Source organism: Octopus sinensis, linkage group LG3 (genome assembly GCF_006345805.1).
Source record: "Octopus sinensis linkage group LG3, ASM634580v1, whole genome shotgun sequence".
Lineage (NCBI taxonomy): Eukaryota > Metazoa > Mollusca > Cephalopoda > Octopoda > Octopodidae > Octopus > Octopus sinensis.
The window spans coordinates 160,780,467-160,808,458 of NC_042999.1; the positions used below are offsets into that span (position 1 = coordinate 160,780,467).

Genomic DNA, 27,992 nt, shown 5'->3' on the forward strand with positions numbered 1-27,992 from the left:
ATAGGCTCCAGTAACAATTTCATCTTTTTGCATGCTTCCTTCTGAGCCAAAACATCAGTAAAAATTCAGCACACCTTGACTAGTTGACAGAGAGCTTTGGGATACAGCAGAGAAAACATTGTGAGACAGCAGAGATGAGACAGCATGCAGACATGGGCAGTTGCTGACAACAGGAGGAAGCACTCCGTCGGTTACGACGCTGAGGGTTCCGGTTGATCCGAATCAACGGAACAGCCTGCTCGTGAAATTAACGTGTAAGTTGCTGAGCACTCCACAGACATGTGTACCCTTAATGTAGTTCTCAGGGATATTCAGCGTGACACAGAGAGTGACAAGGCCGGCCCTTTGAAATACAGGTACAACAGAAACAGGAAGTAAGAGTGAGAGAAAGTTGTAGTGAAAGAGTACAGCAGGGATCACCACCACCCCCTGCCGGAGCCTCGTGGAGCTTTAGGTGTTTGTGCTCAATAAACACTCACAACGCCCGGTCTGGGAATCGAAACCACGATCCTATGACCGCAAGTCCGCTGCTCTAACCACTGGGCCATTGCGCCTCCACTGCTGACAACAACCACAATGAACAATTGGTGACAGCAACACAACGACCAGCATCTAACTTTTTTACTACTACTACAATTACACCAAGAACAATAACATTCAAACTCACTCAACATTTTGTCATTTGTAGTAACAATAGCATTTGTTTCATTGTGTAAGAAAAGAATAAAAGTTCTGTTTGTCAAACATCACAAACCTTCTCCAATGGTTTTATCATACAAAACAACCGTATGATCTAAATTTAGAATAAGGACTATTTTGTTGTGTCTGGGGAGAGTCATTCTCTTTTAGTGCCTTATTATTTAACACACTCACCAGTAAAATTTCCACTTATTTCTTATTTTTATTTTCTAAAATTTTTGTTGCGTCTTGCAACCTTTTCAAGACTATTGAGTGTGTTAAATAATCTCTCTCTATATAAACGGCAGTTTGTCTGTGCGTGTTTCTGTGTGTCTGTTTGCTTGTACCCTCACCCTGACCATGGCTTGCAACCGATTCTGATGAAACTTGACACACACATAGCCCAATGTCATAATTCAAAACTAACGCAGCGAAAATTTTGAAAAGTTCCCCCAGTTCTGAAAAAAATCGATAAATTCGACATGGGGTCGAGAATCAGAAACACAAACCGCAAACTGTCTAGGGGACGCAACTCCACCTTTTTTAACTAAAAAAAATTTACCATCATTTTTTTCCATTTTTTTGCTATTTTTTGGCTATAACTCTCTAAAAATGCTTTATAGTTATTTCCCTTACAAACCTGAGCAACGCCGGGCGATACTGCTAGTAAGGCACTAAAAGAGAATGACTCTCCCCAGACACAACAGAATATGCTTCAACACACGAACTCACATAAAGAGTCTTGCAAACCAAATCCAAAAACGAAATAAGGACTATTTTCATTTTCATTTATCTATGCTTAAAATTTCAGATAATTCTCTCAGTTAAACTGTCCACATATTAAGGTTATTAGGCTTTAGGACACAAAGCTGATGAGGAAGCTTCTATATGCCACTTGACCTGCTAGAAATAGCAGTCAAGTCTTGTTCATATTACACCCTACAATTTTATATAAAGACAGTAGACATTAAGTAATGTAATTTTACACACCTCCAAAAAGATGAGCTGGAATGCCTTAGATCATAGTTGGACTGGGGCTAACTAGCAATAAGAACAACCAGCCTCTCTAAAGAATATCAAACTAAACACATTCGTTGTAGTCACACATCCTTCATCATCATCATCATCGTTTAACGTCCGCTTTCCATGCTAGCATGGGTTGGACGGTTTGACTGGGGCTGGGAAGCCAGGAGGCTGCACCAGGCTCAGTCTGATCTGGCAGTGTTTCTACAGCTGGATGCCCTTCCTAATGCCAACCACTCCGTGAGTGTAGTGGGCGCTTTTTACACACCACTGGCACAGGTGCCAGGCGAGGCTGGCAACGGCCACAATCGGTTGGTGCTTTTTACGTGCCACCGGCACCGAGGCCAGTCGAAGCAGTGCTGGCAATGACCAATAATAATAATAATAAAAAAAAACCCAGCAAAGTCTCCCTCTGCCAACACTGAGGATCATCAACAACACCCCAGACTTCATTGTACATCAGTTTCTTCTCACAATAATATTAGCATAATTTCTTATACAGAAGATACATCGCATACAGATTGATTTTACTACAGTTACAATCAAATGAATCTGTTTGAACAAAGTAAATGGATCGTTGCTGTATAAATATACCCTTATCATTCCATCCACTGATTGATTAACCAAACTGTTGATACAATCTTTTATTGTTTATTTGTTTCAGGATTGTGGCCATGCAGGAGCACTGCCTTGAAGAAATTTTAGTCAAATGGATCAACTCCAGTACTTTTTTTTTTTTTTATCTTAAATATTTTCATCTCGCAGGAGTGGCTGTGTGGTAAGTAGCTTGCTAAACAACCACATGGTTCCAGGTTCAGTCCCACTGCGTGGCATCTTGGGCAAGTGTCTTCTGCTATAGCCCCGGGCCGACCAATGCCTTGTGAGTGGATTTGGTAGATGGAAACTGAAAGAAGCCTGTCGTATATATGTATATATATGTATGTGTGTATGTGTTTGTGTGTCTGTGTTTGTCCCCCTAGCATTGCTTGACAACCGATGCTGGTGTATTTACGTCCCCGTCACTTAGCGGTTCGGCAAAAGAGACCGATAGAATAAGTACTGGGCTTCCAAAGAATAAGTCCCGGGGTTGATTTGCTCGACTAAAGGCGGTGCTCCAGCATGGCCGCAGTCAAATGACTGAAACAAGTAAAAGAGTAAAGAGTATAAACACATAACAAGGAATTTCCCAACTTTAAATATGTGTCAGCTTTATGTAAGAAAATTAACAATCTATCTTGTCACCTTAAGAAACATGTAAGCCTTCTACCTGCACTTTATATCTTTGTTAGAAAAAAATCTCAAGTTTACAAGATAGTAGTCTTGCTTCATTACACAAACAAAAATAAACACACAGAAATACTGTATAAAACTCATAGTTGCTGAGCTTGTCCAACCACTCACTAAGATTTAACATTTTATATTGCTTGTATTTAATAAAAAACAAGACTGAATCAACACTTTAGATTTGTCAAACATTACCAAGAAAATATAAGAGTGAAATATCCTCAACAAATATATCATGTATTATGATGAATGCATCTGTTACAGTATCCTAATATTTGAATTGTCCAAGATGTAAAGAATAACATCATTCATATTTGCTGGCTGAAAGATTGAAGTATACAGTTTAACCCTGTAGCATTTAAAGCAGCAATATCCGGCCAAAAATATTCAACTTGCTCTATGTTCAAACTGGCAGATCTAGCCTCTCAACCTTTCATCTTACTGAAATCTCTAAGCCACAAGATAATTTATGATTAATTCAAAACAGTGTGAATAAATAAGCAACACATTTGATAAAGTAATTGAATACTAAGGGTTAGATACCCACAAGATTATCATAACTTTGCATATTCTCACAATCAATGTTTTGGATTACCTGGACACAAGTAACTCTAGCGTCCATCTAGTCAGTGTTTCTCAACCATTTTTTACCTGTGGACTCCTTTGATTCCTATTTTACTCAGATGGACCCTAATAGCCACTCAATGTTTTAAAAATCCTGTTAAAAATCCTGTTATATTTTTATAATTAAATATCATTTAATTATAAGGAGTGGCTGTGTGGTAAGTAGCTTGCTAAACAACCACATAGTTCCGGGTTCAGTCCCACTGCGTGGCATCTTGGGCAAGTGTCTTCTGCTATAGCCCTGGGCCGACCAATGCCTTGTGAGTGGATTTGGTAGATGGAAACTGAAAGAAGCCTGTCGTATATATGTATATATATATATGTATGTGTGTGTGTGTTTGTGTGTCTGTGTTTGTCCCCCTAGCATTGCTTGACAACCGATGCTGGTGTGTTTACGTCCCTGTCACTTAGCGGTTCAGCAAAAGAGACTGATAGGATAAGTACTGGGCTTACAAAGAATAAGTCCCGGGGTCGATTTGCTCAACTAAAGGTGGTGCTCCAGCATGGCCGCAGTCAAATGACTGAAACAAGTAAAAGAGTAAAGAGTATTTGGAATTGTATGAAAGAAATTGTTAAAATATTCTGCGCAAAGTAGAAGTATTACAAATTTATTACAGACAAATTTCAACAATAAAATCTTATATGAACCCCAGTTGAGAACCACTGGTCAAGAAGATCGAAGAAGCAGTCTAACAGCCAAAAGTTCAAATCCTGCTAAATGAATCCCTGAACCAGATTGGCTTTCTATCTAAAAAGACAAGTGAACCCTCTTTGTAACAAAAATTTGCAGACATTCCAGCCTAAACCTTTAGCATTCAGCTTATTCTGTTATATGCAATAATTATTTATTCACATCATTTTAAATTAATCCTGCATTATCTCATAGCTTTGAGTTTTCAATGATGTGATTGTATATTTTTACAATGACATTGTAGGATAGGTGTAAGAGGCCAGATCTTGATAGTTTGAACATAAAACAGATAGAATATTTGGACTTGATATGGTCAGTGAAATACTAAAGGGTTAATAAGGTTGAAAAGGAATTTAAAAAATTGCAATTTGGATTGTAGTATTTCACCATAATAGAGTGTTAGTCTAATTCTTCAAAGTCTTAGTCTTAGGGAACCCCTGAAGCACAAGGCGTGACAATGTATCCATTAGATACCACGAAGAAGGTTTAAGAAATTTTGTCTTAACCAAAGCGGTAAAAACGCATTTCAATTTTATATATAGAGATATACATATATACGACAGGCATCTTTCAGTTTCCGTCTACCAAATCCACTCACAAGGTATTGGTCGGCCCGGGGCTATAGCAGAAGACACTTGCCCAAGATGCCACGCAGTGGGACTGAACCCGGAACCATGTGGTTGGTTAGCAAGCTACTTACCACACAGCCACTCCTGCGCCTGTGTATCTGTCAATGTAAATTGTATATTTTATACATACAAACTTTATTTTGTTCCATTTTCGATTTAAACTGTCCGATGAACAGGAACATGAAACTCTGAGTAGCAGTTTTTTGTGATACTCTTGTGATGCTTTAGCAGCTTTAATAATGATAAAGCATATTATTCCACCACCAGTATTCGAGTACTATTTTTTCCCACCTTGTTTCACATTTATGTGCTTACTTTGGTATGTATATCTTTCTCTATATAAACGGCAGTTTGTCTGTGCGTGTTTCTGTGTGTCTGTTTTCTCGTACCCTCACCCTGACCACGGCTTTCAACCGATTCTGATGAAACTTGACACACACATAGCCCAATGTCATAATTCAAAACTAACGCAGAGAAAATTTTGAAAAGTTCCCCCAGTTCTGAAAAAAATCGATAAATTCGACATGGGGTCGAGAATCAGAAACACAAACCACAGACTGTCTAGGGGACGCAACTCGACCTTTTTTAACTCTCAAAAAAAATTTACCATAATTTTCTTTCCATTTTTTGGCTATAACTCTCTAAAAATGCTTTATAGTTATTTCCCTTACAAACCTGAGCAACGCCGGGCGATACTGCTAGTATATATATATATATATATACACACTGGCATCTGCCGCTGTCAGTGCTGGCAGCATGAAAAAGTACCATTCGAGCGTGATCAATGCCAGTATCATCTGACTGGCTCCTATGCTAGTGGCACTTGAAAAGCACCCACTACACTCTAGGAGTGGTTGACGTTAGGAAGGGTATCCAGCTGTAGAACCCTTGCCAGAACAGACTGGAGCCTGACTGCAGCCTCCTGGCTTGCCAGTTCTCAGTCAAACCGTCCTACCCATGCCAGCTTGGAAAGCAGATGTTAAACGACAACGATGGTGATGAGGATATATAATGATATAGATAATTATGACATATTGTTACACCAGTCAAAGTTTAGGTAAACTTCATCACCCACCCACTCACTCTCTCTCTCTCTCTCTCCCCACATAAAAATGAAGCTCATTTCGGTGCCAAAAATTGCAAAGGGAAAAATGCTTTAGCTTTTCAAATCTATTCTGCAATCTAGGATTATTATATACATTACTAGCAGTATCGCCCGGCGTTGCTCGGGTTTGTAAGGGAAATAACTATATAAGCATTTTTAGAGAGTTATAGCCAAAAAATAGCAAAAAAATGCATTAAAAATGGAAAAAAAATTATGGTAAATTTTTTTTTTAATCGTTGACTCATCGTAGACATTTTTAGAGAGTTACTTCCCTTATATAATAGCGAAAAAATGCATTAAAATGGAAACAAATGATGGTAAATTTGTTTTAAAATCGTAGACTCATCATAGACGCGCGCTAATACCCAGAAGGGCTCGATATGAATCACGACTATAAGATACCCGGTTTTGGTTAAACTGCACCGCAAAATGTGGGAATAGTTAGGAATCTAAATCGTAGGAGACAGACACACAACCTTACTTTTATATATAAAGATATAAAGATATCCAGTGATTTTACGAGGTACCACCAACTTTTATAACCTCTACATTTTCACTTATTCATTTGAAGCTTCTTTGAATTTTCAATTTAATGTAATCCACACTCTCTCGAAAAGGTATTTCTGCAAAATGTTATCTAAAATTATGGGTAAAGAAAGAAATAACAAAAAATATTTGAAAATGGGGGTGGGGTGGGGGGAAATTTCCAAGGGTTCCACCTCATCCCACTCCGTTTCCCGAACCCCAAAAAAGGGGTTTGTAGCACATTAGGAGGTCACCGGAATACATTCAACAGAAAAAAAATATTTCCAATGATTCTGGGTATATTGAGGGAGGGGGGGTCCGGTTTCCCCCACTACCACCTTTTTTTTCAGAACAAAAAAAAAAGGAGTTTGCAGCATATTAGGAGGTCAGGGTACTTGATTCCATGCGAAAAAATCCGATTTTTTTTTCTTAGTGAAAATCATGCGGGTGAAAGGATCAAAATTTACCCTAGGGTCAATAAAATAGAGTACAAGCCAAATGTTGGAATAAATATGATTCGTAGTATAAATAAGTATAATTTATCCCCGGAATTCATGTAACAGGCATCAACATTTTTATGGACCAAAACCTATCGCGTAAAAATACACTGCAGTATTGTAATCGCGGGCCACGAACAAATGAGCTTCTACGCAGTCATCCGGTGAGCTAGAAATAGCAACCAAGTTCCCACGAATACACTACCGCCTTAAAAATATGAGGGACACAACGGACCACCGAAAATATCCGTGACCATCGTACGGCTACTCATCAGGGGTGACCTGGGTTTAAACAACAGCGACAATAATAATAATGATAATACATATCTTTATTGCCCACAAGGGGCTAAACATAGAGGGGACAAACAAGGACAGACAAACGGATTAAGTCGATTATATCGACCCCAGTGCGTAACTGGCACTTAATTTATCGACCCCGAAAGGATGAAAGGCAAAGTCGACCTCGGCGGAATTTGAACTCAGACCGTAAGGGCAGACGAAATACGGCTACGCATTTCGCCCGGCGTGTTAACGTTTCTGGCCAGCTCGCCGCCTAATAATTATGATAATAATCGTCGACCAAGTTTCATAATTTCTCGACTTATAGTAATTCTCATTTAAGCGTGTTTACTTTCTCGATAGACACATTCCTATCTGTGGTAAACAGTTACGAAATAAAACGGGAATTACATAACGCAATGACATGAAACACGAAAAAGGTCGAAGTGAAACATCTGCACTGAAAAGCAACATGATGAGTAAGGGTTTGAGTCATGAGCACTCTACTGCAGAGGCTTCGTCGTAAATATATTATCATCGGTTCATTGGTTACGTTGATACGGAGGGAAATGATAGCATTATTAGTCTGGCGTGACCGTATACACACAGCACTGCTTCAGTACAATTAATATTGTATTGATTACATACATACATGTGAGGGGACAGGTGTGTATATATATATATGTGTGTGTGTGTGTGTGTGTTGAAAACGTATAGTAAATGCACAAACGAAACATACACACACACATACGTATATATATAAACATACCGGTGGGCTTGGCAGAAACGTTAGCACGCCGGGCGAAATGCATAGCCGTATTTCGTCCGCCGTTACGTTCTGAGTTCAAATTCCGCCGAGGTCGACTTTGCCTTTCATCCTTTCGGGGTCGATAAATAAAGTACCAGTTATGCACTGGGGTCGATGTAATCGACTTAATCCCTTTGTCCTTGTTTGTCCCCTCTATGTTTAGCCCCTTGTGGGCAGTAAAGAAATATATATACACACATACCATTATAGATACTTATTACATATACATGTGTGATTATGTGCATTTTATATAGATAGCGAAAATTTTGCATACGCCATGGGCCATATGACTATCTATAAACCCTGCAAGGTCAGTTGGATAATGGTACACATGCACTTAGTGATTCTAAAATGAAGCATGGAAATACCATTATACAGTAATTAAAGATATGAAGGTAAGGAAAGCCCTTAGTCCATCAGGAATCACCACTGAATACTTAAAATATCTGGTCTACTCACCTGCATAGTTAATCACATAGTACAAGGTGTTACACCCAATGACTGGCTTTGCAGCATTACAGTCAACTGTCACAAAGGTAAAGGAGATACCTTAGATAGAAGTAATTTCAGAGGTACCAAATTGCTGGACCTCATTACGAGAATTACAGCCCAATTAATTAGGAAGACAATTACGTTAAATGAGATACAGTTGGGTTTTATACTTGGGAGAAATACTACTGATACTTTCTACTAAGACAACTACAGAAGTATTTTGCTTCAGGTAAGCCATTGTACTTGGAGTTTAGTGACCTTGTGAAAGCCTTCAACAGGGTCCCTTGCTCTGTAATCTGGTGGTCCCAAAGGAAGCTAAGGGTAGACAAATGGCTTGTGAGAGCCATATAAGCAATGTACAAGAGAGGAAAAGACAACAGAATGGAGATGATTGGCAAGTCACTGCAGTTAAGAAGACCTGTCCATCTCAAGGAGGATGAGGTCTTAAAAGCATTTTCCTTTTGTCTATATGCCCTGTCAAACCTCGATTTCCTAACATCCACCTCTCCACACTTCTAATTATGACACTATTCAGCTGCTATAATTATAAGAGCAAAATATGCACATATTTTAACCTTCTTTGTGCTACCTCTCCTCTCCTTGGAACCACTTCCTTTTAAGAGCCACCCTTCATTATCAATATCATTCCTTCTCATTTTATTTTCCTCTCATCACCCCATTCTGTACCTCCAGTTACTTATCTCTCTCCTCTGAGATACATCTAAGACTGTCATTACTTTATTTGCTCTCATTCTCATCACTTTGTCATGTCTACTATGGACAGCTTCCCTCCCACCTTTGTCCCCCACCCCACTCACTATAACTGCTCCTACATACCTCTGACATCCATCTCTGTTATTATACAGTAATACCCCACTTTATGAGGACCCACTTTACAAGACCCCGGGTTTAAGAGTTTTATTTTATAATAACTTCTTCAAGCACAAGATCCAAACTCTGAATGAAGTGGAAAAGTTTCTATTACCATAACAAATACTTCTGCAAATTACTGAGAAATTAACAGAGAGCGAAAAAAAGCAAACAACTCTAGACTTGTTTTTTAAAAAGAAATCTACAAGTCTGTCTACGAGTGCTTGTGAACAAGTTTACAAGTGAAAACAATTATAATATTTTTTATTATAAATGAACTTGATATTCTTTTTACTTTACATAAAATATTCTTTACAGTCTACTGTTGTTCTATTGCCATTTATTTATGAGTATTATAAATTTTAAAGGTAAAATATTTTTCGGGGAACTAATTACAATTTATAACATTGCTACTATGGGAAATTATTGTTCTGCATTAAGAGCAGTATCTGGGAACAAATTAACTCATATATCGAGGTATTACCATACATGTTTCTCTCATCCCCACATATTCTCTGATCTATGGGAAGCACTCCGTCGGTTACGACGACGAGGGTTCCGGTTGATCCGATCAACGGAACAGCCTGCTCGTGAAATTAACATGTAAGTGGCTGAGCACTCCACAGACACGTGTACCCTTAACGTAGTTCTCAGGGATATTCAACGTGATACAGAGTGACAAGGCCGGCCCTTTGAAATACAGGTACAACAGAAACAGGAAGTAAGAGTGAGAGAAAGTTGTGGTGAAAGAGTACAGCAGGGATCACCACCATCCCCTGCCGGAGCATCGTGGAGCTTTAGGTGTTTTCGCTCAATAAACACTCACAACGCCCGGTCTGGGAATCGAAACCGCGATCCTATGACCGCGAGTTCGCTGCCCTAACCACTGGGCCATTGCGCCTCCACAATCTCTGATCTACTTACAAGTTGATTATACTGCTGCTCTCCCACATCACCTCTTCCTTCCTGAACCACTCCTCTTCTTTCGCCTTCCTCTCATACTGATATTTATCACCAACCACACCTCCACTCTTATCCCATTCATTACATTCACCTCAGCATCCATTTCTTATCATTTGTCACTCCCTTCCCACACTCAAATGAACTTATTCACCCATTATTACTGATTCTTCATCCATAGTTTGTCATATTCACCTTCTTGTATCTTGAGAATATGCTCTGACCCCTCATCAACACCCTTGTTGTTTTCTTTCCTGCTACTCCCACTCTTCTTTATATAAAGAGGGGAAGCCACGTGTCTCCTCCGCAACAAGAGGCTTGTGCCTGTCCTATCATACTTCTGCTTCTCAACACCTGACATCAACCCACATCTCTTTCAACCAAAACCCCGTTCAGCCAAGGGGTCTTTTCCTTTGTCTCGTAAGGTACTTGCTAACCTTATTTGTGCCAGTGTCATGGATAAAGAAAACACCCAGCACATTCTAAAAACTGGTTGGGATTAGAAAGGACATCCACCCATAGAAACCCATAAAAAGAGACACTAGAATTCAATGCAGTCCCACTGTCCTCCATCTTGTCAGTTTCTGCCAAACCAAACCTGCCAGGGAAGCAGGGAAGAAGGACACTGAATGATGATGATGATGAGAATGTGTGTGCATGTGTTGCAGGCATGGTTGTGTGGTAAAAAGCTTGGGTCCCAAACCACATAGTTTCAGGCAAATGTCTTCTACTATAGCCTCAGGCCAACCAAAGTCTTGTGAATGGATTTGATAGATGGAAACTGAAAGAATTCCATCATATGTGTGTGTGTCAGTGTGTGTATCTATGTGTGTGTGTGTCCTTGTGTCTGTGTTTGTCCCCACCACCACCACCATCACCACTTGACAACCAGTGTTGGTATGTTTACATTCCTACAATTTAGCAGTTTCACAAAAGATACCGATAGAATAAATACAAGGCTTAAAGAAAAGTAAGTCCTAGGGTTGGTTTGTTCGACTAAAACCCTTCAAGGTGGTGCTCCAGCATGGCTGCAGTCAAATGACTGAAACAAGTAAAAGAATAAAAGAATACTCACACATGTATGTATGTATTTATTCCAAGAAGATACATGTGGCAGGTGCACATGCATGGAAAGATGCAAAAGAGCAAACTCAGCATAAAAGCATCCAAAGACAAGGTAGGGGTGCTCAACTGGGTAATAGTTTGACTCAAACTATCATGGAAATCAAAATGGAAAGTACCAGAACAAATATTGCAAATCATCTCATTTGATGCCCTACCAAATCTGTCAACCCCTGCTCTGGGCTGTTACTTATTTTATAGACCCTAAAAGCACAAAAGCAAAGGTGACCCCAGCAGGATTTGAACTTGGGATGCATAGAACCAGAATGAACACCCCAGCAGCTCAGCCAATTTGCTGCCTATATATCAGTCCCATCCATGCCAGCATGGAAGGGCAGGCAGGTGTCTGCAACTTTAAGGTGGAATACCCCTCGGAGGCTTGCCATGTCACGATTGATTACAGTGGCGTCATAGTCTGCGATGCTCTCATTTGTAGGTTGGAGGACAAGGAAATCTGCCTTGACATTCTGGGTGACTCCAAGCAAGACATGACCTTGGAAGAAGCCCTGGGGTACGTCGAAGCAAAGGTAGAAAACACTCAGCCAGCCGGCTCATGAGCCACAGCACCACCTCAAGCACTGCAGCCTCCAGTTCATATAGGTGCGAGGAGCAGCACCACCTGATCAATAAATCCAGCGAACCCCATGATACACATGCCCCTAGTCCCTGTAGTTACGGCGGAAAACACAGCCATGGATGTCATGTACAGAAATGCACGAGGAAATGCCCTGCCTACAATCACAAAGGTACTACGTATGGCATCTATGAGAAGGTCTGCTACCAACAATGCCATCCCCAGCAACAGGCTCAAACCAATGCAGCTGGTGTGGAAGAGCACACAACTGCAATATTCAACACCCTATGCCTTGTGGTTGACCTCCCAGACAAATCCTCTACCCAAGCAATAATTCTTGACCGCCATGTATACAATGACCTCTGCGCTATCTGGGTGAAAATGCTCTTCCGACCCCCATCCCTTTGTCACTACCTTCATTCAAGCCAACTCAGCTGACATGAAGGCATTGGGCTTCCCCTGCTTCTCTTTCATGACTGACTGCAGCTGTCACAACACTAAGGCAGACACTGGATGCCAGTCATGACTGACTGGGACAAGTCTCCTATCCAAACTGGGTTTGGACTAGTGCCATCTTATACTGGTCAACATGAAAATGACTGTCGCGACTGCCATCATTGGTGCCCTGACCCTAGGCATATCTGGGACTGCTGCATTCTCTGCAAAGTGCATGAACTGTCAAATCATCTATATCATTCCTTCAACTGACACTTTTCTTCTCCAAGCAAGTCTGTGTCACCCTCAGGATGATTCCTCCCCATTTCCCCACGATTGGAAAAAATTGTGGGAATGTCGGCACCCCGCTGGAAATATCTCCTGCAATGATGATGTAGAATGTATGCAGCTAACCCCTAGGACAAATACCACCCCATCATCCCACTTCACTACCATTTCTAGCCACTGAGAACCATGGTCACCTGGGGAAGTGGCTGCTAGAATACTACAGCTCCAGCACATTCAACATCTGTGAACATCAGCGACTCCCCAAGATGTCTGGCCCATTGATCCACTTAATAGTAGACCTTGATGTTAAACCAGTCACCTACTATACACCCCTACCAGTCCTGGTTCATTGGCAAAAGGAAAAGAAAGCAGGTCTTGATCACAATGCTCAACTTGGAGTTATCGAGCCTGTCCCCATTGGTACACCTGTCACCTTATGCCACAGAATGGTGGCATGTCCCTAGAAGTCTGGAAAACCTTGACGGACTGTTGATCTTCAGTCTCTCAACTGACACACAGTCTGCGAGACACATTACACCTGATCCCCATTCTACCAAGCCCACTCTGTACTGCACCACACCCAAAAAACTGCCTTTAACACTTGGAATAGCTACCACAGCATTGCCCTCAATGAGAGGGACTGCCACCTAACCACCTTCATCATGCCCTGGAGTCACTTCAGCTATTGCGTTACACCACAAGGATACATTGCTTCATGGAATGGCTACAGCCAATGGTTCAACAAAAGTGCCCCAAGCATCCCCCAGAAAATGAAGTGCATCAACAACACCTTGATGTGGTTGAACACCATTGAGGAAGCATTCTTTTAGGCTGTCCAATGGCATTATTCTGAATCCAACTAAGTTCAACTTTGCCCAAACTACTGTCAAATTTACTGGGTTTCAGATCACCCCTACCACAGTGCAACCCTGTGTCTGATATCTCAAGGCAATCCATGACTTTCCCACCCCTAGGAACATCACCGACATCCACAGCTGGTTTGGGCTGATCAGCCAAGTCTCCTATGCCTTTGCTTCTGCAGAACGAACATTACCATTCTGGGAACTCCTCAAGCCAGGCACCTGGTTTGTATGGATAGACCAGCTGAATAGGTTCTTCAAAGAATCCAAATCAATCATCAACGAGATCCAAAGAGGTGTGGAGATCTTCAACAAAACCAGGCCATCTTTGTCACCGACAGCATTGGCTTTTGGTGTTCCAAAAACATTGTGCATTCCTGTTCCCCTGCCCATTTTATTGCAAATCTGGCTGGAAAAATCACCCTGCGTTCCTGACACCAACACCAACGACAAGACTACTTTCTCAACCCAGTTTAACAGCTCCTCATGCAGCTACACCACCGACACCTCAGGCCTACCCAATGTACCCACTTCCCAACACCAAGACCACCACAGCCAGAAATCCATCTACACCACCTACCCCCAGAGCCTCACCTACTTCCCCTACCTTCACCACCTCACCTACCTCAAGTATGGTCATATCCAGAGAGCCCTTCAAGCCGTATGACCACAAAACACCCCTAGCCTCCAAAAGTGGCCCTTGCCTGATGCAACTGCCCCCTCCCCCCCACCATCCAGCAATCGCCCCATTTGTCACTACTCCAGACTGGCAAAGACTGACACAAAAGCCTGATGCCCAAGTGACATACTACCCCTTGATTGTCACACCATCAACATTAATTAACTGTCTCTCACACTAATTATCTCATTTTCTTTAACCATTTAATACATATTATCAGTCTTCTTTACTTCCCTCCAAGAACTTGGGAAGGGCATAGAGGACTACAACTAAACACACATATATTATCATTTATTACATTACAGGAAGACATGGGACGAGGTGGTCAAGCATGACCTTCGTACGCTGAGCCTCATAGAGGCTATGACGAACGACCAAGACCTCTGGAGATATGCTGTCACTTCAAAGACCCAACAAATGAAGTGAGTTCATGGCTTGCAGTGCTTGAGGAGACCTATTGTGTCAAGTACATCAACATCAAAATATCGAATGGATATTGTAGTTGTGATACCCGTGCTGGTGGCACATAGGGCCTCACAGAGGAAATGACAAAGACCGAGACCTCTGAGATGTGCTGTGACTGTGAAGACCCGACAAATGAAGTGAGTTCATGGCTCGCAGGATGGCCTGCTGTGCTAACCTTGGATTGTAAAGTGACCTGCTGTTCTTGAGGAGACCTATTGAGTTAAGTATGTCAACACCAACATCAAAATAAAAATCAAATGGAAATTGTAGTTAAGATACCTGTGCCAGTGACACATAAAAAGCACCGTCCAAACATGGCAGATGCCAGCGCCACCTTGACTGGCTTCTGTGCCAGTGGCATGTAAAAAGCACCAACCGACCGTGACCATTTGCCAGCCTCCTCTGGCCCCTGTGCTGGTGGCACGTAAAAAGCACCCACTACACTCACGGAGTGGTTGGCGTTAGGAAGGGCATCCAGCTGTAGAAACACTACCAGATCAGACTGGAGCAGCCTCCTGGCTTCCCAGACCCCGGTCGAGCCATCCAACCCATGCTAGCATGGAAAACAGGCGTTAAATGATGATGATGATTCAATTCGCCATACATTTAATGTGGATTGGTACTTGTTGAATGATGGTGATATCTCCTGTGCAATGCAATTTCTCTTCATAAAGCCCCTGATTGTTCTTATAATTCTGTGAACATTTCTTGAGATGGTTCCATGTGTGTTCCATAATTATTTTGTATTTTGGCATCTTCACCTTCAGTTTCAAATGCTAACATTTTTCCCAATGGAAATATTTTGTTAACTGAATAGCAGAGATCAAGTTGGTAGAAACATATATATATATATATATTTTTTTTTTTAACCTTTCCCAGTGTAGAATGAGCAATCCTGCTACTAGTGAGAAAAGTTTCAGCAATTCCAGGTGTGGTCACTCAACAACAATCTACACAACAATCTACATAGGCGCAGGAGTGGCTGTGTGGTAAGTAGCTTGCTAACCAACCACATGGTTCGAGGTTCAGTCTCACTGCATGGCATCTTGGGCAAGTATCTTCTGCTATAGCCCCGAACCGACCAACGCTTTGTGAGTGGATTTGGTAGAGGGAAACTGAAAGAAGCCTGTCGTATATATGTATATATATATATATGTGTGTGTGTTTGCGTGTCTGTGTTTGTCCCCCTAGCATTGCTTGACAACCGATGCTGGTGTGTTTACGTCCCTATCACTTAACGGTTCGGCAAAAGGGACCGATAGAATAAGTACTGGGCTTACAAAGAATAATTCCCGGGGTCGATTTGCTCGACTAAAGGCGGTGCTCCAGCATGGCCGCAGTCAAATGACTGAAACAAGTAAGAGAGTAAAAGACAAACGGACAAATGCTTACTAAAATTAGGTTAATCAAAATTGTTTTCCCTACCCACCACATACAGAAAAAGAGCTGCTGATTCTTGCGTACAAGCTGCATGGTTTAGCAAAACGTTGGCAATGAATGCAAAGAATGAACTAAAGCAGGCATGAAACGAAAATATATTCGGGGGGGGGGGGTAACATTTGTCAGTAGAAACAAAGGAGTGCAAATAAGTTGATAGAAAAGAAGGTATAAGAAGAACCAGCAGCAGTGTAAGAGAGAGGATGCTCTCTTATAGTTTAAGGTGGCGAATTGGCAGAACCGTTAGCACGCCGGGCGAAATGCTTAGCGATATTTCGTCAGTTTTTACGTTCTGAGTTCAAATTCCGCCGAGGTCGACTTTGCCTTTCATCCTTTCGGGGTCGATGAATTAAGTACCAGTTACACACTGGGGTCGATGTAATCGACTTAATCCGTTTGTCTGTCCTTGTTTGTCCCCTTGTGGGCAATAAAGAAATAGATACTCTCTTATAGTTCCAGATGCAGAAGGTCTAACAAAAACTGAAAACATATTTTGCCTTTGGCTCCTCCGTACTGTGAGGTCCTAAACTGTATCATGCTTAGCTAATGCTCCTCCACTGGTATGGACATGTGATGTGTGTATCAAGGATAACGGATGAGTAAAGAAGTGCCATGCAAGCTAAAGAAATCTGCAGAAAATATGGGATGAAAACTGATCTCAGAACGTTGTATTTCACAAAGAAGTTGATAAAGGGCTGCGACAAGAAGTGGAGAATACTCGTCCAACCCACGCAAGCACGGAAAAGCAAGAATGAAATGTAAATTTAAAATGCGGAAATACAATTATTTTAGATATTGATCTCCCCCAGCTGCGAGTCAATAGATTATCACTGCAGTAAATGTTGTTGCTGTCGTGGTCGTTTAGCCCCAGGTCAAGACAGTTTGAGCAAACTTATGACAAAAAGTGCCACGGACATGTTCACCCAGTTTTAGTCATACAATGCATCTCAGACTACATTATTTGAGGTGTCCTTCCTTTTTATTAAGACGAGAGCAATGATTTAAGAGAGTTGATTGTTACTTTCAGCAGTTTGAGCGACCACAGAGAGGCTCCTTCGTTGGCTTCCTAAGGTTATCGCCACAGGAGGTGGTTCTCATGACTGGCAGAAAATATAAGCTGACAAACTGCCAGAGGCCGATCAAAACTTGTTATGATAGAAGTGGCCTCTACACGACTATTCGGCCTACTAGAAATAGCAACCAAATCTTTATCAATGCACACCTTATCACGTTAAAAAGGAAAGACAACTTGGACAACACAAGTCTGGGAGTACGAAGAGCTGGGATGGTCACAGCTGGAGTGTCTTTATTCATAGGTTTGCTTGATCAGAGTTGACTTTGGGTTAAACAACAACTAGGAAACTATGACGGGAAAGAATAGAGGTAAAAAGCAATTGGGTCCCAGGGCATTGGGAAGTTGATTACCGAAACCAATTTGTTAGAAGCAACATATATGAAGTACAGGTGATAGGATAGAAATATGTTTCTTTTTGTAGATCAATGATGGCCTCGACGCCAGGACACTGACATCAACTTGGTACTGACTGGTGAACCATTTATTTTTGTTTTGGATATTTCAGTAGACAAACAAAGCAGAATTCTCTTTGTATTCTTACGCAACAATTGTGTCAGTTTTCAACAAAGAAAATTAAAACATAAATCTACAAGTTTTGATAAGACAACCAAAGATATTATGAATAATTTATACAACTTTACATATGCAAAGTTAATGGAAGCGAAATTATATCTTTAAAAAAAACACAATAATACATAAAAATCTGCATCAGTTGTTGAATTCCTAAAACAAAACAATGAACATAAGCGATTATTATTATTAAATAAGAAGCAGTATCGCCCGGCGTTGCTCGGGTTTGTAAGGGAAATAACTATATAAGCATTTTTAGAGAGTTACAGCCAAAAAATAGCAAAAAAATGCATTAAAAATGGAAAAAAAATTTGGTAAATTTTTTTTTTAATCGTTGACTCATCGTAGACATTTTTAGAGAGTTACTTCCCTTATATAATAGCGAAAAAATGCATTAAAATGGGAAAAAATGATGGTAAATTATTTTTAAAATCGTAGACTCATCGTAGACGCGCGCTAATACCCAGAAGGGCTCGATATGAATCACGACTATAAGATACCCGAATTTGGTTACACTGCACCGCAAAATGTGGGAGTAGTTAGGAATCTAAATCGAAGGGGACAGACACTCACACAAATACAGTTTTATATATAAAGAAGATTAGACATTTCGGAAGTCGAAAATTACAAGCTTTAACTACGAATCATTGGTTTTTCTTGATTCTGTGCGAGATTATTAATTAATCGATGGGAAATCCCACTGGAAAGCAACTCCGATTCCGTTCCGAAGATCTCTCGATAAAGAATTCCATAACAAACAATGAAGTGAAAACATTGGAAAGAGAAAAGACGAAGCTTTTTTTTACCTCTTCATCCAGACTAAGGTGTTCGATGGTTCCTTTGCCTTTAAATATATCGACACTGAGCTGTTCGAGGGATACATTGTCTTTGAGTAATTCGCCAAGATAATGATGAAGGAGGTAACGACAAGCCTTTAATTTGGTCTGTTCTGTAAACAGACCAGAAATCCAGGTTGTCGACATGACTAAAAACGTCAGCAGGAAGAAGGGAAGGAGAGAAAAAAAAACAAATGTTCGGATTTCTGTTCGTCTGTTTCACGTACCACCGTACTGAATGGCTTCTGTATGGTTCCCACTTTCGTTGTCGATCGCAATATCTGGTTGCAAAAACAGAACAATCGAATTAATAGATGAAAAACAGCTGAGGTACTTGGCCGTACCTCGACATTTTTCCTCAAAGCTTTCTTGTTTTTCTCAATAAACAAGCGTCGCTGCGCCCCCCTACGGAGAAGGGACGTAACTCGCTTTATTTATCGTCTGCCAAGTAAGTTGCTTTACTTCGAGGCGAAGAAGTTTGTAGCATCTTTGGGAAGAAGGAGGAGGAACGCAAAAAAAGATAAGCAGAGAGTCTGTGAGAGAGAGGCAGGGAGGGGAAGGGGGAGGAAGGGAAGGGGAGGGAAGGAGGAGGAACGAAAAGATAAGCAGAGAGTCTGTGAGAGAGGGGCAGCGGGAGGGGAAGGGGGAGGGGGATAGGGAGGGAAGGAGGTATGATGGAACTATAAATAGATCTGACTTTGTTTACACTTGAAAATATGAAAACAGAGACACGACGGTCTTGTATGAGAATGTATATATATATATATATATATATATGTATATGTATATATATATATTATATTAAATTAGAGATAAAACCACTATTAGGCAAATCAAACAATGAAAAACATAAGCCAATACATAGAATTAATTTAATTTATATTATTTGAAATATATATAAAAAGTATTAAAAGTTTAATATATATATATATATGTATGTTTGTATGTATATATATATATATGTTTGTATGTATATATATATGTTTGTATGTATATTTATGTTTGTATGTATATATATGTATGTATATATATATATGTTTGTATATATATATATATGTATGTATGCATATATATATGTTTGTATGTATATATATATATGTTTGTATATATATATATATGTATGTATGTATATATATGTGTTTGTATGTATATATATATTATATATATATATATATATATATATGTTTGTATGTATATATATATATGTTTGTATGCATATATATATATATGTTTGTATGTATATATATATATATTTGTATGTATATATATATATATATGTTTGTATGTATATATATGTTTGTATGTTATATATATATATGTGTATGTATATTATATATATATATATATGTTTGTATGTATATATATATGTATGTATATATATATATATATATATGTTTGTATGTATATATATATATATATATGTTTGTATGTATATATATGTTTGTATGTATATATATGTTTGTATGTATATATATATATGTTTGTATGAATGTATATATATATATATAGAGAGAGAGAGAGAGGGGGAGGGAGAGAGAGAGAGAGGGAGAGAGAGAGTAGAAATATGTTACAAAAAGAAAATATAAAATACACGTGAAAATGTAAGGGGAAAATAAGAAAAATCAACGAAAATGTACATTGTAAATAAAAAAAGAAAAGGCTTTTTATGAAAGGTAATGACAGATATATACAATTAGAAGAACTGAGGTAGTAATAAAAGTCATTATTATGAGATGATTAAAAAGTCAAAAAGCAAAGCATACCATGATTTCGTCATTGCTTTGAATAAAATATATATACATATATATATACATATATATATATATATGTATATGTATATAATAATAATAATAAATAACAGTTACCCAATTCTTGTTTTATATACAATATATGAAAAATGATTTTTTTTTTTAAATAAAGGATATTGTTATGAATGTGTTTGTTGAGAAATATAAACAATTAATTATAAAACTACTCAAGGATTTCTATTTACGAAAGCAAATGAACAATATAGGTAAAGGAATTAGTAAAACAATAATATAATTATAGATAATACAGTAAACAAGAAAATCATTATAGGTCATTATATAAACACGATGTGTGTTTATTGCATAAGACACAGCAGTGTAAACCGATATTCCGCATTTTTAACATTTGTTGTTTTTTGTTCTTTATTTTATGTTTTTATTTAACTTTTAAGGTACGATCTTCGTTTTGGTGCTGAAGTTGAGAGCACCTGGCGCACTTATGACTGCTTGGTCGGCTCATTTTCACCTGTTACGCACTGGGGTCGATGTAATCGACTTAATCCCTTTGTCTGTCCTTGTTTGTCCCTTCTGTGTTTAGCTCCTTGTGGGTAGTAAAGAAATATATATGAATGCTATTTTAATTTTCGTCTGAATCCAGAACAGCATATTTCTAAACAATAACAGACAGAGCCAAGTAAAAGCAGTAGAAATAACGAAGGTGGACGTGGATTGAACCTTAAACATTCATTTCTGATTTAGGCACAAGGCCAGCAAATTGGGCGAAGAGATTAGGGATCTTTTCCTTTTGATGGACGGATTTTGATGGACGAGATCAGTCGATAATATCGATTCCATTTTTTGACCGATTCTCTATTTTCTTTTATCCCGCAAGCATGAAAGGAAAATCTGACCTCAGCGGGATTTGAACTCTGTGCCGTAACTAAATACTACTAAAACATTTTTGTCTAAGGGCTCTAATAATTCTGCCCATCCACTTTGATTTAATTCCTATCGATCCTGAGATAAAATTTCGTCGACTCTTAATTCCCACCTTTTACTCTTATTGTTTGTAAACGTACTGTTACTAAATGTTTCAATACTTTGCACTGCGCACCAAAAGCCAATGTGAGAGTTTTTCATAACTACCGCAGTATTGTTTGTTGTAAAAGAACATCCACGTGTAAGTGTGGGGGATAAATATTGAACTCGGTAATTATACCTCTGTTAATAGAGCTTCTGCTGTTGATAAATAGTTTCTTGAAGTATAACTAACTTTTCTTCTTAACCAGAGCGAAAATGTTTATTTTAAAACAAGATGAACCAAAAAGACTGGTTAAAAATTCGCCAGGGAAATGGTAATAAGATGAAGAAATGACTCTGAATGAAAGAAAAAGGCAAAAATGAAAACATCTTCGATAACGACAACAACAATAAGTAGTAACAACAGCAGCAGCAGCAATAAAAGATAAAACCAGAAATAGTGCTGATGAAATGAAGATTTATATACTACTGGTACTCAAAAGAATACGTGTACATATGTACCTACATACACCTATTTAGTCATTCATTTACACTTTGTCAATACTATTTCTAATCCCATCAACACACACACACATATGTATAGGGGTCATTGTTCGCACTGGTGTCCTTTAGACCACACACTGACCACCTTAACATTACACAAAAAGTACTGGTCCATTAAAACTCGCCTGAGCAAAAGAAACGATGCTACTCAACTGTTCCGTAAACAAAATAACAACATTCAGCATATACATGTGCGCGCGCACAACACACAAACGCATATATGTATCTGAGTACACACATATACATATATGTACACATATGCCTACAAACAGGCATTTATGTATATGAACATATACATTATATGTACACATACGCCTACAAACACACACACACAAACGCATATATGTACATGAACACACACATATATACGTATATGTACACATATGCCGACAAACACACACACAAGCAAACACGCATTTATATATATGAACACACATACATATATATACACATACACATACACACACACAAACGCATATATGTACATGAACACACACACACACATACATATATGTACACATACGCCTACAAACACACACACACAAACACGCATTTATATATATGAAGACTTTGCCTTTCATCCTTTCAGGGTCGATAAATTAAGTACCAGTTACGCACTGGGGTCGATGTAATCGACTTAATCCGTTTGTCTGTCCTTGTTTGTCCCCTCTGTGTTTAGCCCCTTGTGGGTAGTTAAGAAATATATATATAAATGAACACTCACATATACATATATGTACACATACGCCTACAAACACACACACACACACACACATGTAAAGAGTGATATAGAAATTAACTACTTGCACTTTGAAACACATTTCGGATCTTTTCGGTTTGAACGGCAGTTTTTAACATAATTTCCACGCAACTAAACACTTTTAAACTTCGTATACTGGTAGAATGTGTTTATAAAACATCTTTTTCTCTTGGATTTATTGAGAAAATTCTATAGTTTGTAAGATATTTGTTGTTTTTTTTTTTCAATTTCTGCAATTTCAACCAATCACTGACGTCTTTTGAGGTAAAAAACATTCTGTACCGTATGAATATGTCCCTCGTTTAAGAAACAGATTGGGTTTATTTACATTTGTGAAGAAAAAAAGATACCCTTCCCCCCACCCCTAACCCTAACCCTAAAACAGATTGAAATGCAATAAATCGATACTAAGGTCATAATTATGGGTAACAATTTCATATGACACCGCTAGAAAAAACTGACGTTCAAACCGAAAAGATCCCACATTTCGCAAGCAGTGAGAATTTGATGTCCTTTCTTCGATTGTCATTGAAAAAGGGAAGAAGTTCAGCAGATATTTCATGGTCGTCACAACTTGAATCATAACATATCTCTCCGATCAAAATCGGGCAACAGCTTAACATATGATGTTGGAACAGATATTTCGGCTAATCTATGAGAAAATTTCCATAAGACTATATTTTTCAAAAACTATTAATAATTTGCTTTTCTTTAACCCTTTTGTTACTATATTTATTTTGAGATGCTCTGTGTTTGTTTCAATTATTTTGAATATAACAAAGAATTTAGTAAAATAACTTAGTTATCATTAAGCTAGTGTTAGGAACATAAATTGTGACTAAGGCTTGGTGGAATATTTTAATTCAAAACTTCTGAAAACAAGACATTTTACCACAGAGCCAGAGCTGGTTTTGGCCGGGTTAGTAACAAAAGGGTTAAAGCAATTTTATCTTATTTGCCTCACCTAAAAAAAATTGTATTCTATTCCAATTAAAAGGCAATGGAACGACAAAGATCAATCTTGTCTATGATTTCAGTTAGAAATTCTAAAACTTCCAAAAATCTGCGAAATTGAAATTGAGATTTCTTCCGTTTCAAATCAACCATAGTTGAATCTGCATCATTACACCATCCTTTAACTGCTTTACTAGCTGATGTTATACAGGAGTGGCTGTGTGGTAAGTAGCTTGCTAACCAACCACATGGTTTCGGGTTCAGTCCCACTGCGTGGCATCTTGGGCAAGTGTCTTCTACTATAGCCCCGGGCCGACCAATGCCTTGTGAGTGGATTTGGTAGACGGAAACTGAAAGAAGCCTGTCGTATATATATATGTATGAGTGTCTGTGTTTGTCCCCCTAGCATTGCTTGACAACCGATACTGGTGTGTTTACGTCCCCGTCACTTAGCGGTTCAGAAAAAGAGACCGATAGAATAAGTACTGGGCTTACAAAGAATAAGTCCCGGGGTCGATTTGCTCGACTAAAGTCGGTGCTCCAGCATGGCTTCAGTCAAATGACTGAAACAAGTAAAAGAGTAAAAAGAGAGAGAGAGAGAGTAACCTACAGAACTTGATGTGTTTCCCAAATTCGATTTGTCTGGATGATGCCATGTCAACCAAAACAGTACGGTAATGATTCCATGTCAACTAAAACAATACAGTAAAAAAAATGGCAGATCTTGTTTAGAATTCTCTTGTGGTTCAATGGCAGATCTTGTTAAGAATTCTCAGTTCGGTCTAAAGCTTCTCTCTGCAATTGCTGTTGTTATTTCTGTGCATCCCAGAATGCTGGCAATAATGTTGAAGATGAAGGATATACTTACTGGTATAATGTCTCATCAAGAAGCGTGTATTTTAGCAGGCATTAGAATTTTGTCGCACATAAAAATCCTATGAAAGTTTGGCCTGAAAGGCAGAAACGAAGAACAACCAATCAGAATGTATCTACAATGGTGAATGAATACCAACTGAAAAAAAAAAAATCAGTATTATTTACAATCTATTGTAGAAGTGATTCCATTTTTATGCGTTAAAGAAGTTGCATTTCGGAGTGATTTCAATAGAAATATCACCTGTCTTCTGAACTATTTTTATGGCTTTTTAATATACTCCTACAAAAGATTCCAAATTGGAAAAAAAGAAAAAAGCATATTTTCAACGGCACCTAAAAATGTGTTGTACACATCTGCTATGATGCAAAATGAAAATTTACAATTTATGAAAGATGTTTTGGATCAGATAAATGATGACATTCGTCACTCTGATACCCCTTTCTTTACAATTAAGTATGATGGTACTCGTGATCCTACAAATATCTAAAATATTTCAATAGGCGCAGGAGTGGCTATGTGGTAAGTAGCTTGTTAACCAACCACATGGTTCCGGGTTCAGTCCCACTGCGTGGCACCTTGGGCAAGTGTCTTCTACAATAGCCTTGGGCCGACCAAAGCATTGTGAGTGGATTTGGTAGACGGAAACTGAAAGAAGCCCATCGTATATATGTATATATATATGTTTGTTTGTCTGTGTTTGTCCCCCTAGCATTGCTTGACAACCGATGCTGGTGTGTTTATGTCCCTGTCACTTAGCGGTTCGGCAAAAGAAACCGATAGAATAAGTACTGGGCTTACAAAGAATAAGTCCTGGGGCTGAGGTTGCTCGATTAAAGGTGGTGCTCCAGCATGGCTGCAGTCAAATGACTGAAACAAGTAAAAGAGTAAAAGAGAGAATTGTGAGGTTTGTAAAAGTAGGGATCGTGTCAGAAAGTCTTATCGTTTTAACTATGAGCAAAGACTCTAAGATTGAAAGTTTGGCCAATGCAATTATTCAAAGTATGCTGGGCAAAAACCAGAAAACATTTTATCTCAGTGTTATGATGGTGCCTCAGTAATGTCTAGCTGTACCATTGGTGTTCTGAAAATTGGAAAGGAAATTCCATATGTGCACCTTTAATCATCAGTTGCATTTGGTTGTGGTCCACACAATTGAAGAGATTAGGGACGCAAAACTGTGTTTTGGAGCTTGCAAGGCTCCATTGTAACTTTCTGAATCGACCAAAATTATTTACTCCCTGCAAAGGTACACATTTGAAGCGATTATTGGAACAACGGTGATCAGGGCATCAAGCAACTGTTATCGCTATGCGTACTGATCATGAATACATAGTGCAAGTGCTTCGACCATACAGAACACAACATTACTGACATAACCATCAGAATTTAGGCAACTGGTATTTTGAAACAGATTAGCCTCAAATTTATCTTCATTACGATTCTTTTTGAAAATATTCTGAAAGATCTTGATGTGCCAAATTGTTACGTCAGAACTATGATTTGTCTGAAGGAGAACGTCTTATAAATATTGTATTGAAGATTTTGAAAGAAGTGAGAAAACACAAAGGAAAATTTTACAGCATTTTCTCTCAGACGAAGACATTCACCTGGGATCTTTTCCGTTTGAACGGCAGTTTTTTCTAGCACTGTCATATAAAATTGTTACCCATAATTATGACCCTAGAATCGATCTATTGTATTTCAATCTGTTTTAGGGGTGGGGGGAAGGGTATCTTTTTTTCTTCACAAATGTAAATAAACCCAATCTGTTTCTTAAACGAGGGACATATTCATATGGCACAGAATGTAGTTTACCTCAATGGACGTCAGTGATTGGTTGAAATTGCAGAAATTGAAGAAAAAAAACAACAAATATTTTACAAACTACAGAATTTTCTCAAGAAAGCCAAGAGAAAAAGATGTTTTATAAACACATTCTACCAATATACAAAGTTTAGAATTTTTTAGTTACCTAGAAATTATGTTAAAAACTGCCGTTCAAACCGAAAAGATCCCATTTACGAAATGTAGAAGACGATTGATCTATTCCTCAAGGTATGTATAAAGTTCCAGAATACATTATACAATCATCAGGAATGATTTCAACGCTAGGTCAAGAAGATTCTGATTATAAAATATGTACTTTTTATTCATATATACAACAGTATTTTTGATATCAGAATTGGAGAACTTCAAAGTTGCTTTAATGAATGCAACATGAGAATATTTGCAGCTATAGAAGCTTTGTCTGCTGAATTAGAAGCAGTTTTATCTCCTATTTCTGAACTCGTGAGCATAAACTATTAATATATGGACAGCTCATTTTACAACGAACCATGCGTTGCCAAATGTTACAGTTTAGAAAACACTAGCAGTATCGCCCGGCGTTGCTCGGGTTTGTAAGGGAAATAACTATATAAGCATTTTTAGAGATGTAAAGTATAATAGCCATCTCAATATGGCTAACAACAAAGGGGGGGGTGTTACTGTAGCTTTTTTAAATAAATTTTTAGAGAGTTACTTCCCTTATATATGCCAAAAATGTATTAAAAATGGGAAAAATTATGGTAAATTTTTTTTAAAATCGTAGACTCATCGTAGACGCGCGCTAATACCCAGAAGGGTTCGATATGAATCACGACTATAAGATACCCGGTTTTGGTTAAACTGCACCGCAAAGTGTGGGAGTAGTTAGGAATCTAAATCGTAGGAGACAGACAGCACACAACCTCACTTTTATATATAAAGATTACATCTAAAAAGCTGCCAAGTATCTTCTCCTCACTATATTCATTTAAGGCTGCTTTTCCATATATCTACAAACTGTACACTACATCCCTCACGTTAGCTGCAAGCAATGTTTCTTGCGAATCATCTTTAGCCTATCGCTGTTCTATCACATATCAATGACTTTGCAATACTTGTATTCATGGACAAGTCGAGCATGATGTCTAAGTAGTCCATGGTGGTGAGATTGGTCTTGATGGTGAGTTTCAATCCCATGGAGGCGAGTGTGCTAATTAGATCTTTCCTAAGACTGTATAGTGTGTTCCCGTCTGCTCCTCTAGAGATGGCCAGGGTGTCATCTCTGTAGAGAGCAAAGAAGACAGAGGAACTTTTTCTAAAGGGTACCAAGGATATACAACCTGATGAGGTCACATACATCAGCACTGTTGTGGGTCCCCATTGCTACATCAAAGGATCCCACGGGGTCAGGTTGCTTGGCCCAGGTTGAACCTTATTGAACAGCACTGTTTTCCTGG

The 27,992-nt window shown here is 38.8% G+C and overlaps 1 protein-coding gene across 2 annotated transcripts in view; it reads right to left on the reverse strand.

Moving 5' to 3' along the window:
- The window catches only part of LOC115209875 (autophagy-related protein 2 homolog B), a 197,429-nt gene extending 178,198 nt beyond the window's left edge, over positions 1–19,231 (reverse strand). The window contains exon 1 of one of the 2 annotated variants that reach the window (XM_029778451.2): positions 18,777–19,226. In XM_029778451.2, coding sequence (XP_029634311.1) covers positions 18,777–18,953 — 177 coding nt within the window. In that variant the 5' untranslated portion in view covers positions 18,954–19,226. Of the gene's footprint in view, positions 1–18,776 lie in introns of both variants that reach the window. The other variant, XM_036501567.1, reaches the window with a different exon arrangement.
- Between the last annotated feature and the right edge of the window lie 8,761 nt (positions 19,232–27,992).